The sequence below is a fragment of the Gekko japonicus genome, unplaced genomic scaffold, assembly GCF_001447785.1.
Source record: "Gekko japonicus isolate JY-2015 unplaced genomic scaffold, Gekko_japonicus_V1.1 scaffold143, whole genome shotgun sequence".
NCBI classification, from domain to species: Eukaryota; Metazoa; Chordata; class Lepidosauria; order Squamata; family Gekkonidae; genus Gekko; species Gekko japonicus.
This window is the reverse complement of record NW_015175974.1, coordinates 443404-460842: the sequence shown is the minus strand read 5'-3', so window position 1 is coordinate 460842 and position 17439 is coordinate 443404. Positions and strand designations below refer to the sequence as shown.

General features: G+C 43.7%; 1 protein-coding gene across 1 annotated transcript in view; it reads left to right on the top strand.

Annotated features, from left to right (window-relative positions):
- The window catches only part of LBH (limb bud and heart development), a 17950-nt gene extending 3052 nt beyond the window's left edge, over positions 1–14898 (top strand). Inside the window, exons 2-3 of the mRNA XM_015426109.1 lie at positions 1036–1135; positions 12380–14898. Of these exons, the coding sequence (XP_015281595.1) occupies positions 1036–1135; positions 12380–12574 (295 nt within the window). The 3' untranslated portion in view covers positions 12575–14898. The remainder of the gene's footprint in view (positions 1–1035; positions 1136–12379) is intronic.
- Positions 14899–17439: the final 2541 nt, after the last annotated feature.

The window sequence follows — 17439 nt, the reverse complement described above, 5'->3', positions numbered from 1 at the left end:
CTTTGTGCAATAAACCTGAGAAGCTGTGTCAGAGCAGCCTAAACCATAACACTTCTTTTCAATGTGAAAAGTGAATGGATGCGAGGCAAGTTCAAGGTATTGTGGCTGGAAATGGAAATAATATTAGCATATTCTAAAATGGGGATGCTCTTGGCTATATATGCAAATTGGCCTTGGCTTTCACAATGAATTATGCTGGAAATGCTAGATTTAAACCATAGGCATGGAAATCCCTGAAGTGAAGTTGCAGGATGAATACATCAGATTCAGAGTCCTTGGGACTGGTGTTAAAAAACTCTGCTCCGTGAATGTTCTTTGTTTGTTTTTTTTTGGGGGGGGGGAATGGCTTAAGGCGATCATGGGCTCGTCTTTCTTTGAAGTTCCCTACAAAAACGTTCGGGACACCTATTTTGTCAGAATGTCTTCATTTTGTGCATCTGACAAAATGGGCTGTGGTTGCTCACTGGAATTTACACCAAACTTGTTAGTCTTTTAATATGTGGCAATGAGGCTGTCAATTATCTTACCCTTGTTTGAACTGCTTTGGGAAACATTTGATATGTTAATTCGAGGAAGGGGTTTGGTGTGCTGGGATCCACAGGTGGGTCAGATGCCCCAGGCTGAGATGGGTTCTGGTAACTGCACACCCTGATGTATGGGGGGGGCGCAAATAAAGAGTAAGGGGTGAACAAAAGTGGAGGAAGGAGAATGATCTGATACAGTACAACATAGAGCCCATGTTGTATACTTAACAATCCTCCTTCTGAAAATACTGGATACCTTTGCTGTGTAATCCACTAGATTCTTTCCAACTGGTACTCTAATACATAGTTTGAGTGCCTAGAAGATTCTCCTTAGGGTTCTCCATTCTGAAGTCTGTAAAGCAGTTTATGGTTGAAATGGCCAGACATCCTAAATGGTTGTTCGGCAGTATGAAGCTTGGGTTTTTAAGCTGTGTTTTTGGCTTGCTCCAGTGACAGTGTTGTTTCAAAGGAACGGTAACAGCTGAAGCTATTCTTTGCCTCTTGTTTCCAGCCCTGATTATTTGAGATCAGCTGACATGACTGAGGTGATGAGCGCTCCATCTATGGACGAGATTGGTCTAAGCCCTTGCAAAGATGGCCTGTCTTATCAGGTAAGCTTGCTGTGCATCACGCAGCACTGATAGCCAGTTTACGGCTGGTTGCCAGTGGAGTCATTTGGGATTAGGTAGAGACTCTTTCAACAGACTGACCTACTACCTTGTCCTTAATATTTTAAAACTTATCAACAGCTTGGAATGTTTCCTTGGCAGGAACAGTTAGATTAGCGGCCTGATTTCTGTGCACGTGTGCTTGGAAGTTGGATCCTCTGAGGTCAATGGCCCTTATTCCCAAAGATCTCTGCAAATATAATTGCCATGAAGGAAATCCCACCATGGAACTTGCTTCTCAGGAAAAATGCTTGAGCTTGCATTGCAGGGCTAGTCGTGTTGTCTTCCATGTCAGTTTGTCAAAAGTGGCCTCTTGTGTTTTTGTAGTTTATGTATATTTGCTGTTTTGGCAAAAAAGAAGTTGCTTAGGCTGTACATGAACTCACTGATCTCTATTCAGACAGCAGCTGGAAGCTTGCCTTATGTGCCGCTTCTCTCTTTTAAGCTCTGCCGCCCTCCCAGTTGACTCTAGCAATTTATTTTAACTGAAAAGGCTGTTTGCATGACCCCGTCATTTATAACTGATTTTAATATAATGTTTTCCTGTCAGTATTTTTGGCATGGTTCCTATGGAGGAGTACAACTGCCAGACAAGGGATCAAAGCTAAACATCTGCATGGATTTTTAAAATAGGGTCTGATTTAAGGCTGCCTCAAAGAAGATGAGTATTAGCATAAAGAATCCTTCAGGTTCAAAGGTACGCCTTTAGCCATAATCTGGAGTGAGGTCAGCACACCTGAGCCCATTTCTGCACAGACCCATTGAAATCAATGCTTAAGTATGCTTAGCTCAAGACTGGCTTATGGCCTAGTTTGATCCAGTCCCTGAGCTGTTGCCCACAAATGATTAGCAAAGCTCAGCCATGGAATGGCTTACTGGCCATGCACTGGCTTTTCCATTGGTAGTGTACACGTGCAAGAGAAATCCTTGAGTGCGTTCTTCTCAGCCGGTGTTTCTAGGTCATGATATTGCCACCACTTTTTCTTGCCTTTCAGGCACATCTGATCTTGTTTAAGATAGATCTGGAAGGGTTACATGACCTGTCAAGGGATAGATTGATGAGCTAGAGAGAAACGAAACTTCCATTGCTAGTACCGAAAAGCAAACTCTATATAGGTCTTCCCGACAGAACAGCAGTATTTCACGAGTGGCATCACAGCTGGCAGTTCATTCAAACTTAGATTAGATGGTGCTGTTGTGTGCAAAACAGCTTTGAAGTTGGAGCAAACACTCAAAGCATAAAAGCAAGCAGAAGTTTGGATCTGACTCAAGCATTACTTGGAATGCATGTGCTTCTTGTAAGGCAGAGAGAATGAAAGAAAAATGTAATGGTCCTTCATCTATGCCCCACTTTTCTCCCCAGTGAGGACCCAGCGCAGCTTGTGTCTCTCCTCCACTTTATCCTAATACAGAAGTCAAATTGAGTAGTGTTGCCTACTGGTGGGAGGGCATGAGCTGTGCTGTGATTGCATCGGTTTTTTGGATACTTTTAGGGTCCTGCAACCATTGCTTGTACATTCCCTACTTGGCTACCTGTGTCCTCGAACACAAAAAACACTGCCTGCTGCCATTGTTTTAACATAAGAGATTACTCGCTAGCCACACTCTTGGGATCTACGGGCCCACCTTAGAACAGTGCTGAACCCTTACCATCCTCTGTTCAGCACAAGGGGGCAGATCGGGGCACTTGCTGTATTCACCTGTTGGTTAGGCTTGAAGGGAAAACTGAAGATCCAGATGTGAACTGATTGCCAAGAAGGGTGCAGTAAAAATGGCAGTGGATATATGTATGATAGCTGAGCACCCTGCTTATCCTAAAGCTAGGAAGGCTTTCTCACCAGGAGGCTGAAAGAGGAAGCAAAAAGAAGCTTTACCACACTGTACTCTCCTGGAGTTACTGTTGTCATTTTGCCAACTGGGGTTCCGCATGAAGAACTTGAGAGGTTTTGCTTCTACTCTTGAGTACCTATGTTATAATTCCTCATTTTACCATTGAGGGATGGGTGGGTAGAAATACATTTCTCCACTCATCCTAAGTGAGCCAAAATGGTTTACAGTGTTTAGGGCCTTTCCAAATGTTGCCATCAACAAAAGTTGCAAGCCCAGATGCAAAACAAAGTAGCCTATAGATGAGGCACTTGTAGTTCTGAAGGTTTTGCTAGTCCGTCACTGTGGCTGGATCAAGCTAGCATCTGGGCTGGCATGTATCAGTTCTTCACCACCTCTATTCACCATGAAGTCAAATGCCGTGAAGACAGTTATTAACAATTATCTTGCATTTTCCTTGTTCAGTGCTCAGTTGTCATGTATTCTTTACAGCATCCCTGTAAGATAGGCCAGTATTATGCCAGTTTATAGAGGTGGGGCTGAGAGTAGCTTGCCAAAAGCTACTTAGCAATAGGGTTTCCAGCACTGCTTTAGCAAATGCTGGGCAATTAGGGAGGCAGTGCTTGAGGAAGGTGGGATTGGGGAAGCATGTGATGTCACTCCTGGGTGACACTCTAGGCTGCCTCCCCTAGCCTCTGTGGACTCTTCTAGAACATCACTATGTGCAGGCTGTTTTTTCCCTCCCACTCCTCAGCTCCTTGGGTACAGGACATTGGAGTTCGGAGCAGGTAAATCCCCACCCTGGGTGGGTAAATGGGACGCCTGCTTGGCAAATGGATGGAAGAGGCAATCTCTTGGACCACAGTTAACCTCTGTACTTCACCAGCTCACCATGAAGATTCAATGAACTGAGTCTCACAGCCAAAGTAACATGAGGGTGACACTAAGAACCCATTCTCATCTTTTCTTAGCAGCTGCATAGGTCCTTGGTTCTTGGCACTTCTGTGTGGGAAGGCCAGTATGTACTGGGGGGGGGGGCATGTCCAGATGGTTTGAGTGTCATGAATTGGCAGCAGCTGTCCTAGCATCAGCATGCACAATGTTTAACTGAGGAGCCAGTGAATGATGAGTGGGATTAGTGTAGGACCATGTTGGGTTTGAACTATGGGGAGAGGGCATCCAAGTCTGTCTTTCCCTGTGACACTTTCTCACACCATCTGGGGTGTACCCTCCAGGGAGCACCTGAAGCTCCTTTGTGAACATGATTTTCATTTTGACTTGGGAAATAGTTTGTTGTAGACTTAAAATCTAAAGTTTCTAGGCCCCCAATCCCACCTCTTAGACTGATTTGTACAATGAGCCTTCTGCTAACAGACATGGTTTCAGTGCTGTCACATAGCCAGGCATACAACATGTACAGTTAACTGAGATCTTAATCTGCGTTTCTTTGAGTACTGTTAGATTTCTGAGAATCTAGTCAACAAGCTCCATCTTTGGGGAAATGTTCATTACGATTTTTAAATACTACACAATTTTTGCCTCTGTCTCTGCTGATCAAGTTTGAAAGTGTCGTGCTCATATCCCACGTACAAGTTGAGATTTTTGGTTTCTCAGCCTTTTGGAACATAGACAAATGCTTACTGTAAAGCCTTAATTCCTGTTTCTTGTTTGTTGGCCTTGATTGTTGCATCTATAAGGCAGACCCAGGCCTCGCCCCTGTACAGGCTTGCAAATGCTTGCTTGTTTTGCATTAGTACTTCAGCCTGATCACCATGAAATCCCTTCTGCAACCAGCATGCCACAGGTGTCCACAAGTGGGGAGTTTGGTGTAGGGGTTAAGTGCGCAGACTCTAATCTGGGAGAACCGGGTTTGATTCCCCACTCCTCCACTTGCACCTGGCTGGATGACCTTGGGCAAGCCATTGTTCTGGCACAGCTGTTCTTGAAAAAGAGCAGTTTCTGTCAGCGCTCTCTCAGCCCCACCCACCTCACAGGGTGTCTGTTGTGGGGAGGGGAAGGGAAAGGAGTTTGTAAGCTGCTCTGAGACACCTTTGAGTTGTGAATCCAATTTCCAATTCACACCTTTGGGTTGTGAATCCAATTTCTTCTCTTCTTCTTCTCATAGGTCTACCAGATGTTTCCTTGTGCAGTCTTTACATTTTTTCTGGCCATGAGGTATTGCATCTAGTTCAGGTGCCCTCTGAGCCTGAGAGTAATGATCTGTTCCCTGGTGGATCCCTTGTGGGGTTCAGCTTCACCTGCCCTGTTTCCCCAGCTGGGCTTGAATGACCTTCAGTGTGGGGCTTTCTCATCAGCAGCTCCATTTGGCTGCTGTGTTGAGCCTGGAATGCCTCTCATGGCCTTTGGGGAAGGTCTTCTATATTCTCCTCCCTCTGGTGTCCTAACATCAGCCTGCTCCCTCTGTCTTGCCTTCTGCTAAATTAATAAATATTTGATCTTCATTCACCGTGGATCCTTGGCCAGCCTATTTTGCCCCCCCCCCCCCCCCGCTGAGCTGTGCCTGCAGCTTGGAAAAGGCTGAATCACTTTCTTACAGGTTCACTTTCTGCTAATGCAGCACTAATAATGGTACCTGAAACTGAAGTTGCCTCTGGACTAAATGAATAATTTCATTAGTTGGCAAAACAATTCTTGGGCTTGAATCTTTTTTAATCCCCCCCACACACCCGAATGAAATCTGAAGCAGGCACCCAAGTGATAAAAATCCCAGTTTATGGCAGCTATGTTGAGCTAACATTATGCTGGACTTTGGAAGTGAGTGTTCTACTTTTTTGTAGACAAGTAGTATTGAATGGCTGGCTGGCTGAATCCGCTGGGCATGTGGGACATGTGTATTCCAAGCCATCTGATAGCATAAGGAGTCATTGGGAATGATACTGTGACACACACACCCCCCAGATAAATTTCATAGTAGATGATACTGGGATGCAGACTTGAGGCGGTGTGTGCTGCAGTATCCCAGAATAGTGCTTTAGCATCTTCCCCAGGTGATCTGGGAATGCTGGGTTGCATGGTGCCACTGCTCGGGAGCAGCAGAATAACTTGGGCTGGTGTACACAATGTATAGGGCTGGTCGACACAACATGTAGTGCTGTGACCTCTCAAGCAAAACCAGGCCAGCTATTTATTCTGTTCTGCCTGGTGCCTGAAAGTTACTTTGCCATCCAGGTGCATAGTGGTTATTGGGCTCCTTGGTGGCTTGCAGTTGGGCTGATGGGTCCTAATTTGTCATTGGGCTGTAAGGCCATCATCCTGGGTTGGCCTGTATTCTGGCAGGGGTGGGCCAAATACACTCCCTGACTCCTTGCTGCTGAAATACTTGGTTTTTATACTGACATTGAAATAGTCAATGGTGAGGTGAGATGGATATCTTGACTCTTTCTCCAGTAGTATTGGTTTCCTTGTTTGCATGGCTCGGTTTCTTGCAGGCTACTTTGCACCGCGGCAGAGCTCCTCTGGTTTGTACTCAAAGGGCTGACAGGCAGCAAGCCTTATTGTGGTTGCTAAAACATTTTCCACTCCTGGTGCCAAGTTCATTTGACTCTAGAGGAAATAGAGTTAAGGCGAGGTTGGGGGCGGGGAGGTTATCTGGCACAGAGCCAGATGAGGAGGAGAAGGATGTTTTAGGGTTCCAGTTTCATCTTGTCTCTGAGGCAGAGGGCAAAATACATATTTTTGTGTTTTCCTGAGGTGACTTGGTGTATTCTAAAGCACTCCCATTATTTTCCCACAGAAATGTTGTGGCTTTGTGCATGGTAGCCTTCAATACTCTTCACCCATAGTTCATTTAAAATATTATTCCTCACGTTCTCTATCTATGATGTTTGAAGCAGCCCCATAGCCGGAAATTTTAGGTTGGTGGGGCATGGGGAAATTGTGTGGGACAGGGGGGAGGGGTGGCTACACACCTTCCCTGAACTTCAAGTGGCTATTTCGCCTCTTGGACTTCAGGCACAGGCAGCCCCCACTTGAAAATTACCATTTAAAGGGAACCCTTTAAATGCTGTTTTCAAGTGGGGGCTGCCCTCCCCTGAAGCTTGGAGCTGGCAGCCACCCCTCTCCTTTCCCTCCTGTGACATTAAAAGGGCCCTCCAGCTGATCAGCAGGCCTCCTGTACCCACCAATCAGCTGGAGGGTCCTTTTAATGTCACAGGATGGGAGGGAGGGGGGAGAGGGGCAGCAGCTGTTGTGGGGTGTGCCTCACGTTTGAGGGGGCGGAGCCCCAAAATGCCCTGCTTGTAGCTATGGGCCTGGTTTGAAGGGGTTTGTATAAAATCAGTACATTAAAACAACAGTAATAAGCAAACAAGTAATACATAAACGTTATAAATCTAAACAGATTAAGCCACTATAAAACTACCGGTGCCGCATAACAAAACCACATTTTGTAGTTTAATGCAGGCAAGAAGACAACACAAGGCAGGATTCTTAACATCAGATTTTGTTTTTCTGGCCCTGTTATAGCTCCTGCTCTACTTCCTCCTCCAGCTTTCTTTCTTCATTCCCTAATCCCTATTGCTTCCTTTTCCTTCAGTATAGAGGGCCCTAGTCAACCCAGCAACAGGCTACAGTTGCAATAAGGGGACAAACTTCTAAACTTCAACTGGTAGCAGTTTTGTTGAATGGGGCCAGTGTGGAAAGTGGACATCAGAGGAACTGCCTTGGGCTGAAAGATGCTGGTGGATCATATTCCTAATTAATTTGGTCCTGTAAATATTAATACAGTCTCTCTTCTAAATAAGCACTTGCATACCAACTGTGGCATTTGTATGTAAAGAATCTGTGTAAACCTGAAATCACTTTGGGTACAGGTTTTTAATTTCAGGGTTCTGCTCAAGAGTAAATAGTGTGATTTTTAAAAATTCAATCCAGGACACACGAGATTCCTCACCTTTGGCATACCAAAGGATGTAAGCACATTATTTTGTCTTATAGAATGGCAAGGAATCTCCTGCCAGGCTAGTATTTACTGACTTGGTCAGGGTTGAAGAATCCTGATTGCTTGAAGGAAGTTTGCATTTTTAGTTTTATTTCACCTTGTGTTTTACTGCTTGATCTGATCTGCCGATATCCTTAAAAGGTTGCATTGTGAGATAGCTACATATGTGAACAGTCCCCAAAAGATAGGATGCTACTTCTGCATGAAGAGCAATCAGCATGAAGCCTGTCTCCTGCATCTGCTCCAGGGATATACATTTTGTTATGCAGAAATGTGCTTGTTCCTTTGTTCCCAAAGTCAGCCTTGTCTCGTTTCCCTGTCTGTCATGTGCTGGGAAATGTGACTTCATTTATTTTCCATTGGGCCATCCCCAGTCCTTGAGTGCAGTTGCAACATCTCATTTTCTGCTGCCTTGATTTGAAAAAAAAAGCATGACTTAGTGGAAAAATCTTGACCTCCTCTATTGCAGCTGTTCAATAAGATCGTTCAGTCTATTTAAAAAAAAAAAACCCTGAAAATCCAAGCAACATATTTGGAGGATATTTATTTAAAGACATCACTAACAAGTTTAAAGAAGGGGCAAGAGAAAACTGCCAGTTTATTTTCAAAACAGCTATTCTTGTTTGACCTAATGTACCAAAAGCAACACTGAAAGAGCACTGATCTGGTATTTTCTGTGCTTGCTGATCTCTGCTGTGGCATCACACACTTATAAGACATACTGTAAATCAGCTTTTCCCCTCTCATTGATGTTCTTTAAATAACAAAATGTCAACATTTCTGGATTTTCTAAGTTTAGTAATAACTGAAAGTTCAACTTAGTTCTTTGTACATGTTATGTATAAGGGCAGGCCTTGCTTAGCCACTCAGAAGGCTCAACTGTTCAGCAAAGGCAATTCTGAAGTGTTCTGGCAGTGAGAGCACATGTGGCTGAGGTTGGTAGTTAATGTCTTTGGAAGGGTTGGGGGTGGGGAGAAGGAATTAGGACCTTGCAAGCCTAGCTGGATGACCTGGAGATCAAAGTAACATGTGAAAAAGGAGATCTGTGACTATTTAAAATGCAAAAGCAGTGTTGAGGAGGGGGGTTGGAATTTTCCTGCTGTACTGATTTAAAATAATCCTCCATGGGCTGTTTGCCTCACTGGGAAAAACTTAGATATCAATTAAACTGGGAAAGAGTTGCAACCCCTGTGCCCTAGCCCTGACATGATTTCCACTCTTCTCCCCAGGTTAGCTGCTATGGTATCTTTTTTTAAAAAAGTCACGTTAACCTGCAGAAAATCCTGAGCAGATTCCCATGTATAATTTAACCCTTTAGCCAGTGTTCTAGAGAGTTTTTCCACCCCACAGTTGGGGTGGATCCACAAAACCACTGACTGTGTGGTATCTCTTTGGAAATTTGTCATGTGATGGCTCTAACAGAAGAAAGCTAGTCATTTATACCATCCGGGGACAGAGAGCCCCAGTGTGTTCTCTTCCTCATCTGCTTAATAATCTGAGAAGCAACAAAAAGGTGGCAGCACCCAGGCCACTGTGTGGGTAGAGCTATAATGACCTGTTCATTGGGTGGGCTAATAGCCAAGCTACAGTTTACCCTGCTCATATGGAAAGCAGGTTGGATCTGCTTCTTGAGTCTGCTGAAGCTTCTCTCCCAAAGCAGTCCCTGTAGGCAAAGTTGCAGAGCTGCCACAGGCTTTGGGGGAGGAACTATGGCTCAGTGGTCCCCGGTTCATTCCCCAGCATCTCCAGCTAAAAGGGCCAGGTAGTAGGTGATGTGACAGACCCTGAAGGGAAACCGCTAGCCAGAGAAGCCTATCCAGGTCTAGACAGAGCAGTGGTCTGACTTTGTTTAAGGTAGCTTCATGTTCTTGTTTGTCCCTTGCTGTTTGTGTTAAGGAAGGATCCATTATTAGACTGTCCCTCAGGAAACTGTCCCTTTAGTAGAAGGGAAGGAGCTGTTGTCTAATGAGACTGCTTTTTCCATTTGTTTATCCATTTTATTCTGCCCTTGCTCCAGGATCATTAAGACAATATATGTCATTTCCCCCTTCCTCTGGTTGACCCTCACAGCAAGCCCTGTGAGGTAGATCAGAGAGAGAGAGAGAGAGAGTGGCTGAAGGTCACCCAGTGAGTTTTGTGGCTGAATAGAGATTTGAACCTGAGTCTTCTCCACTGTAACTTGACACTCCAACCAGCCCTCCATCTGCCCTGCTTCTCCAACTCCCATGCAATTAGGACAGATGAATCACATAGCATAATAGTGGAAACTCTTTGAAACTTGAGAGGCCACCCCATGGGCAATGGTCCTTTGTGTTCCAGTGTTCATAGCAGGACTGGGAACTGCTTGATTTCTAAAATGAAATTGTGACCTTTGGTTTTTTAAAAAGTCTCAGGTATATGGGTTCATGTTTTGCTTTGCTTAGCTGAGGGAAAGGTTTTCTACACATAGGTATAAATGTGTTCTTTATTGCACCTTCACAGGTTCCAGACTTGTTTAAATGGTATCCTGATCATGCTAAATTGAGGTCTGTACCAACCTGTGCAACAAGTAGTTTGCTTCTGTGCTAATTGCCAATTCTAGCAGTGCAGAGAGAAACAGTTCTTGCGGCAGTGCTGCACGTGGGTGCGTTTCTGATAGTCACTGCAGAAAGGTGCTCAATAGCAGCAGCAGAGTAGCCTCCTTATGTTGTTATGGTCACGTGTCCTAGGAGCCCAACAACCGTGCGTACTGGAAGCATGGTATCACATAACAGCTATTCCAATATGTTTGATACAAGGCTGCAAATACATGTCCTTTTTAGACAGAATGGCAATCACACTTGTCAGGAGGATCACGAGTAGCATACTTTCTCGGTACATGTGGTAAAACATAACAACCCTGGAACAGAATTCAAAAAGAGTACGTAGTAGGTTAGCTAAGAACTGGCAGTGTTGATCTATTCTGTTTTAAATATTTTGTGTACTTATCTGTATTTTAAGTTATTTTGAATTGTTTTAAAATGTTTTATCGTGTTTTTATTGCACTAAGTGCCATATTGTGTACTATGGTGCTGCATTGCACCTCATATTGTAAGCCGCCCTGAGCCCGCGAGCGTGGAGGGCGGGGTAAAAATAAAATAAATAAATAAATTAATTAATTAAATAAATAAATTTTAAATGTTTCAAACACTTCAGTGTTTCATTGTTTGCTGCCCTGGGGACCCTGAACTGGGTGGAGAGGCTGCATAGAAATGTTTTAAATAAGTCCTTATCCGAGTTCACAGCAAAGTATGTCTCTTCAGGAGAGATCAGTGCCTTTCAGCTAAGAACATGAGCAGCTGCACGCTTTTACATGACCACAGGGTGTATAGACCAGTAGTGTCTTTCTGCAGCAAAGGTGTAATATGTGGATGGCACTGGTTGTGTACGTTGTGTTCTTAAAACCCGTGTTCACATATTTGAGGAAATCCAATTGGGCCACTATATCCATGTGTGTGTGTCTACAGTTGTGTACAGAGATGTTTACAAATGTGTGTCCAGAAATGGGTGCCTCAACTCAATGTTACTAGGCTAGCAGACCAAGTTTTTCAGAGTATTTAGGGTAGTTCTGCGGTGTTGTTGGCTTGATGGGAAGTGACTAAAGCTCTGTGGCTCAGCTTGCTCATTTCAAGAGCTCGTGGCACATGCCAAAGTTTGAACTTTTAGACTGCATGGTTAGCTGTTACTTGGTCAGTCCACAAGGTTCTTCTGGAACTTCTGAGTTCCAGTAGAAGTTTTGGAGTTCTTCTAAAAATGAACATTTTAATAGAATGCCTTACCTGTCTTTTCAACCTGAAAATATCTTGTTGGAAAGTGCTAACACATAACTGAAGGCTGGATCTCACACATGGATATTCATCACTGCAGTGGCCACAATTCCTTTGCTTGAGCAAATGAGCCATCATAGGTAGAACTGCCAAGTTGCCACATCACCTTGGTCTCAGTGCTTTTCGTGGTTTTGGCTTATACATTCAGCCTCTATTGAATCAAACATGGAGAAAACAAGTGTACATTTATGAATAACATTCTTTATGTAGTGTTTAATGCATATTATCTTGTTGTAAGCCATTTACAGCAGCCTTGTACAGCAGACCAGGTTCATCACCAGGTTGCAGGTGGTGGTGGGGGGGAGAGACTGAAGTGACCTTAAAGTAGCTGGTTATTATTATTTTTTTTGGCTAAGAGCCAGATCTCCAAATTGTAGTTGTTGCATGGAAAGGTGCTTGTCTCTAATCACCTTGGCTTTTTAGGGTGCCATGATGAGTAGGATGAAGTTCCAAATCCTCCTGGTGAATGGTGGTAACTTGGTCTCCTCAGTTACAAAGGTACAATGATACTTGACAGTAAAGAATATTGACAGGCATGTAAATTTCTTGTTTCAGATTTTCCCTGACCCTTCTGACTTCGATCGCTACTGTAAGCTGAAAGACCGCCTCCCTTCCATTGTGGTAGAGCCAACAGAAGGAGATGTGGAGAGTGGGGAGCTAAGATGGCCGCCTGAGGAGTTCCTGGTCCAGGAAGAAGAAGAAGAAGAAGAAAACTGTGATGAAGCAAAGAAAGAGAGCAAGGAGCAATAAATGGCACTGAGTCTTCTGTACTAATTCAAATGCTGTGTCATCTGGAGGGGGAGAACCACAACTGTTCTGAAGAGTCTTTTTCTGCAAAAGACATTCAATTTTGCACCTGCAAGATCTTAGTTTTTGTTTTTGTTTTTTCATATTCTCTATTGAGAACTGAAGTGCTTGATGTGACAATCTCCAGCTGAAACTAAGGAAGAAAGTTGGGCAGGGGAAAGAAATGGCTGCTCTTCTTAAGAGTCACTGCTGAATTTTGTTGAGGTTATTAAGGGTGCAGCAGTGAAATAGCAGCGTGCTTTAGTGGAGGATTAGCTAGGCAGGAAACCATGTTATATGTGAGGCAGAAGAAGTGAAAGCCCAAGTGTAAAATGCAGCTGCATTTCTGAAAGGAATTGCCTCTGGCTACAAAACCATGAGAATAGTATTCATCTCTAAAACTTGCCTTCAAATAGTGCTTCTGTTTTGCGTGTGTGCGTGTATGTGTTTGGGGGTTGGGAGGTAGGCAGCATGGTAACATGCCACTTAAATGCTCCAGTGATATTATACCATCAGGCAGATGTGCCTGGCTGAACAGCATAGAGGAGCAGTGGTTGAATAACCTCTTGTCTCAAAAGTCACATAATTGCTGTAGGAATTATGGTGCTTGGCATTGGCTTGCCAGCCTGTTAGACAAAAGCTGTCCCCACCCCGGTCATCCCAGTTTTTGTTCTTCAAGAACACATTTAACCTCCATAGTGCTGAGTGGCTTTGGATGGTCGAGTGCCAGCTTTAAAAATGGCCCTTGGCCATTCTGTAGTAACTTTGTTTATCTGGCACAAGGTAACAGGCAAGTTGCAAGGATGTGGGGGGGGGGAAAGTGGAGACTTAAAATATAGGTTTATTTTTGCCACTGTAACTGCTATCAGTTCTCCAAGCCAATAAGACATCTGGTTGCAGAGGGACACCAGGTTTTCCAATGGCATTGAGGCTGTCTGTTTTGACTATGTGGAAATGCTAGATTTAAGGACTCACTTTATGGGAGCCAACCAGGCCATCTGATAAGGGCGCAGAAACAGCTTTGGAGCTTCTGTGAAAGCAGGATGACAAAACATGATCATTGGAGGAAAGCGGGTCTTCTCTTCCGAAACAATAAAATAGTATTATGATCTCAGTGTTGTGGAGAAAATAAAGTGCTTTTTCAACATATCTATGGAATTTCTTGAAGATCTAAATTCTCAATAATAAACTCACTTTCGCTGTCCTGTTTAACTTTTCCTGGGAGAAGAAGAGAAATTTTCAGGGTAAGCTAATTTGCAGCTTTCTAGGAGAAAGCATCACTCTGCTTGGAGGAGAAGTCCTGACTCAGATCTCACAGAATTGGCTAGGGAAAGGACCGTTCTGAGCAATGAAATGGCATGGATTTCCATCCATTCTGGAGGAGCTAAACCAGAAACCCCCACCAGTGATGCATATTTTTGATGGCCTTGACAGGGTAGTCAAAATAATTCCTAGTCTCCCATGTTCCTGGTTTATTGGCTTTGGTTTTTTTGGGTTTTTTAGAAATCTGTTGGGCCTTTGTGTATATTTTTGTATTTGATACCTCATGAGTAGTAAAAACGCTGGCAATGGGTTAGGGGGGTTTGCTTGTTTAAAAATCAGCAGGATTATTTTTCAGTCTTGTCTTGCTTGTGTTTTTGACATAATGGCAATAACTTTTTAATAGTTGTGAGTCACTGTTACATGTGGGTGTGAGGTTGCAGATTATTCCTGTCTAAGTTGTTTGTCTGCCCCCTCCCTTTTTGTTAATATCGTGTGGGGGATATAGTTGGTGTTCTCGTTTTTCTTTTGGCAGCCAAGAACCTGTCAGTCACAAATATGTGCTACCTGTCTTGGTGGACGGTTTTGTCCTCACTGAAACCTGTCTTGCATCATTACCTAGCCAAGGTTGCTTTGAAATCAGTGGATCCAGATGTTTTTCAGTCTTGTGTCCTGGACACCTGTTCTTGTCTTGCTGTTCAGTAGAATGAGCTTTTACGCCTGCACACCAGCCTAAATCTTTCATTATTCCCCCTTCTTTCCAGTTACTTTAGTTGCTTTTGAATTTTGTCTCTTAAGTTTTGAAATTGTCCAATATTATCCACTTGGAAAAGCAGAAATTGTTATGCTTAGGAGTGGAAATGCTGTTGTCTTGAAATATATTTGCATATCCTTTTCTGCCTCTTTTTGTTGTTGCTTGTATGTCATTGTTCGAATGTGTCTGAAGAACAAAGCACTCCTGTTGAACTTCTCCTGTTGTATATTACATTCTATATTTCTGTAATTCTTTTTTGAGCCTCAGGGAAAAAGCTAGCATTTTTTTCAAACTACTTTTGTCACTGTGACAGTTGTAAATAAAGTTTGAAAATGCTTTCCAAACTCATGTTTCCTTGTACTTCCAAGTTCTCTTGCTTTCCTATAATTTTATTGACAAATGACCATGAGGAATGGGAGGTTGGACATCTGGTGGGATTCTGCAGCATTAAACTCCATTCTAACCAATTCTCATGACAGCCCTGCAAGTTAACAATGGGTCCCTTGCCCTTGGAGCTTCTATACAGACCAGAGATTTAAACCCAGTTCTCCTTGGTCTTAGTCAGGTATTCTCTTATCCACTGCCCTGGTTCTCGGCCTTTGGAATTCTACACATTCAGAACCATATGGATGTATCAAGCAAAGAACATGGGACTTCCATGGTTACCAATCATTCTTACTTGGGGAAGATTCTTTCCTGGATCCCAAATCTGTGGCATAGTGACACCCACTGGTTTTAAACTCCTTGCCAGATTTTATGATTACAACATAATCCTGTCTAAGCCTACTCAGAAGTCTTACAGAAATCAGTAGAATTTACCCCCAAGTGAAAGTACCTAGGATAGTAACCTGGTCTTGAACATCGTTTGTGGTGGAAAGTGCCGTCAAGTCATCGCTTAAGGTGATCTCGTAGGTTTTTCAAGGCAAGAGACATTCAGAGGTGGTTTGCCATTGCTGGCTTCATGTCGTGACCCTGGACATCTTGGTGGTCTCCCATCCAAATATTAGCCCAGGTCTGACCCTGCTTAGCTTCTTAGATCTGGTGCGATCTTGGCTGCCCAGGTCAGGGCTGAGTATAGTCTACCTGGAACTAAATTTCACTCTGCCCAGCTGGATGATGTTACTTCTGATATGGATCTGGAAGGCTTTCACTGAAACTAGAGTTGGAGAGAATCCTAGGACCATTGCCTCGATGCGATGACATCATTTCCAGGTTCTGAAAGTGATGATACTGTATTGAAGTGCTGATTTTCCCCCACCCCAATTTCCCCCAAGATGACCTACCAAATGGAGGTGAGGGGTCTGGCAGCCCTTGACTTATATCTTTTTTTAAAAAACAGAGATCTTGGGAGTTCAGAGAACCTGATAAATGATATGATACAATGAAATATCAGTTCCTGATTTTTATTTTTATTTTGAAAAAAGAACTCCCTGGGGACTGAGCAGGCAAAATGGGGCTTATGTGGATGAAACCAGAACCAGGAAGATCTGCACTTAACCTATTCACACTGTTGCCAACCTGGTTTTGCTTTGACTCCCCCCCCCCCCAGTGCAGTACAGCAAAGCAGGCTTGGGAAAGATTACAGAAGTGACATGAAAAGCCCTGGAGGTGCAGGAAAGCACCACAGTGCTGTGAAGTGGGGGGAAGCCCTGCTTCCCAGAGGTATCCAAACCAGGGGAAATAGTCTAAGTGACCTCTGTGAAATGTCTTTGGCCAACTGTCAAAAGGGTATCTTTTAAAGCCAAAGAGTGGGGCAGGGGAGACAACAGAGGGAGCAGGCATGTACATGGACAGGTTATGTATTTTTGACACTGACTGTCAATGAGGGTTTAATTCTGCTTAGATAAGGATTTTTTAAAAATTCTAGCTCACCTATCTGCTCAGCCAAAATCTAGTGTTTTAGAAGTGCTGTGTGATAACAAAAAAGTAAGGTGTGTTGCATCACCTCAGTAGCAAGCAGCAGCTGAAAGCAAAATTGCTGAAGCTTTTGCAGAAAACGCAGGCAACAAGTTAGCAGCCCCATCCTGTAGTATCATGAAACATGACAGGGGAGCAGCGTAGGAAAGAGAGCAAGGAAAGCAAAGCCGCAAAGGAAGTTTGTGCTGTACACTTGTTTTCTTTAGCAGCTCTGTGCCCACAAGGTCTCCACCAAACCAGCAACAGCAGCCATCAGCTTCATCTGATAAATGTAACCAAGGAAGTAAAAGAGTGTACCGAGAAGAGGATGCCATAAACTGAGCATGAAAATGTCAGAGTCTTGGGTTTTCTTTTCTGTACTTCCTCCTTTGTCAGCGGAGCTTTAATAGGTCTTTGCGAGCATAGTGTTTCCTGCTAAACAGGCTCCTCATAATGTGCAAACCTCTGTTGCTCTCTCTTCCACCTCTCTGAGGTCCCAACATCCTTTCTCCTTCCCTCGCCTCACAGGCAGCACCATGTGGAAAATATCCCATTGCCCATCTCTTTACCAATGCTTATGCTTTATGCTTCAGATCCCCGTCACTTCAAATCCTTCCCTCAGTAATCTTCCCAATATCCCCATGGGGTAGCTAGATCACTAGTATTCATGCTAGTGTTTTGGTCAAAGCCAACTCAATACATCTGGGGCCAAACAGAAGCTGACTTCTTAGGATAACAGATTCTTTTCTTCAAGGAATCTTTTTTAAACAAACAACAACCCAGAGCTGAGTTCTGGAATTTATGAGAGTTAACAAAGGAAACTGACTCTGAGCATGTCTTCCCTTTATTAAAAAATATCATAGTATGATATGATGCCATACAATTAGGATTCAGTGTTTCTATGGCAGATGGTGAGGTT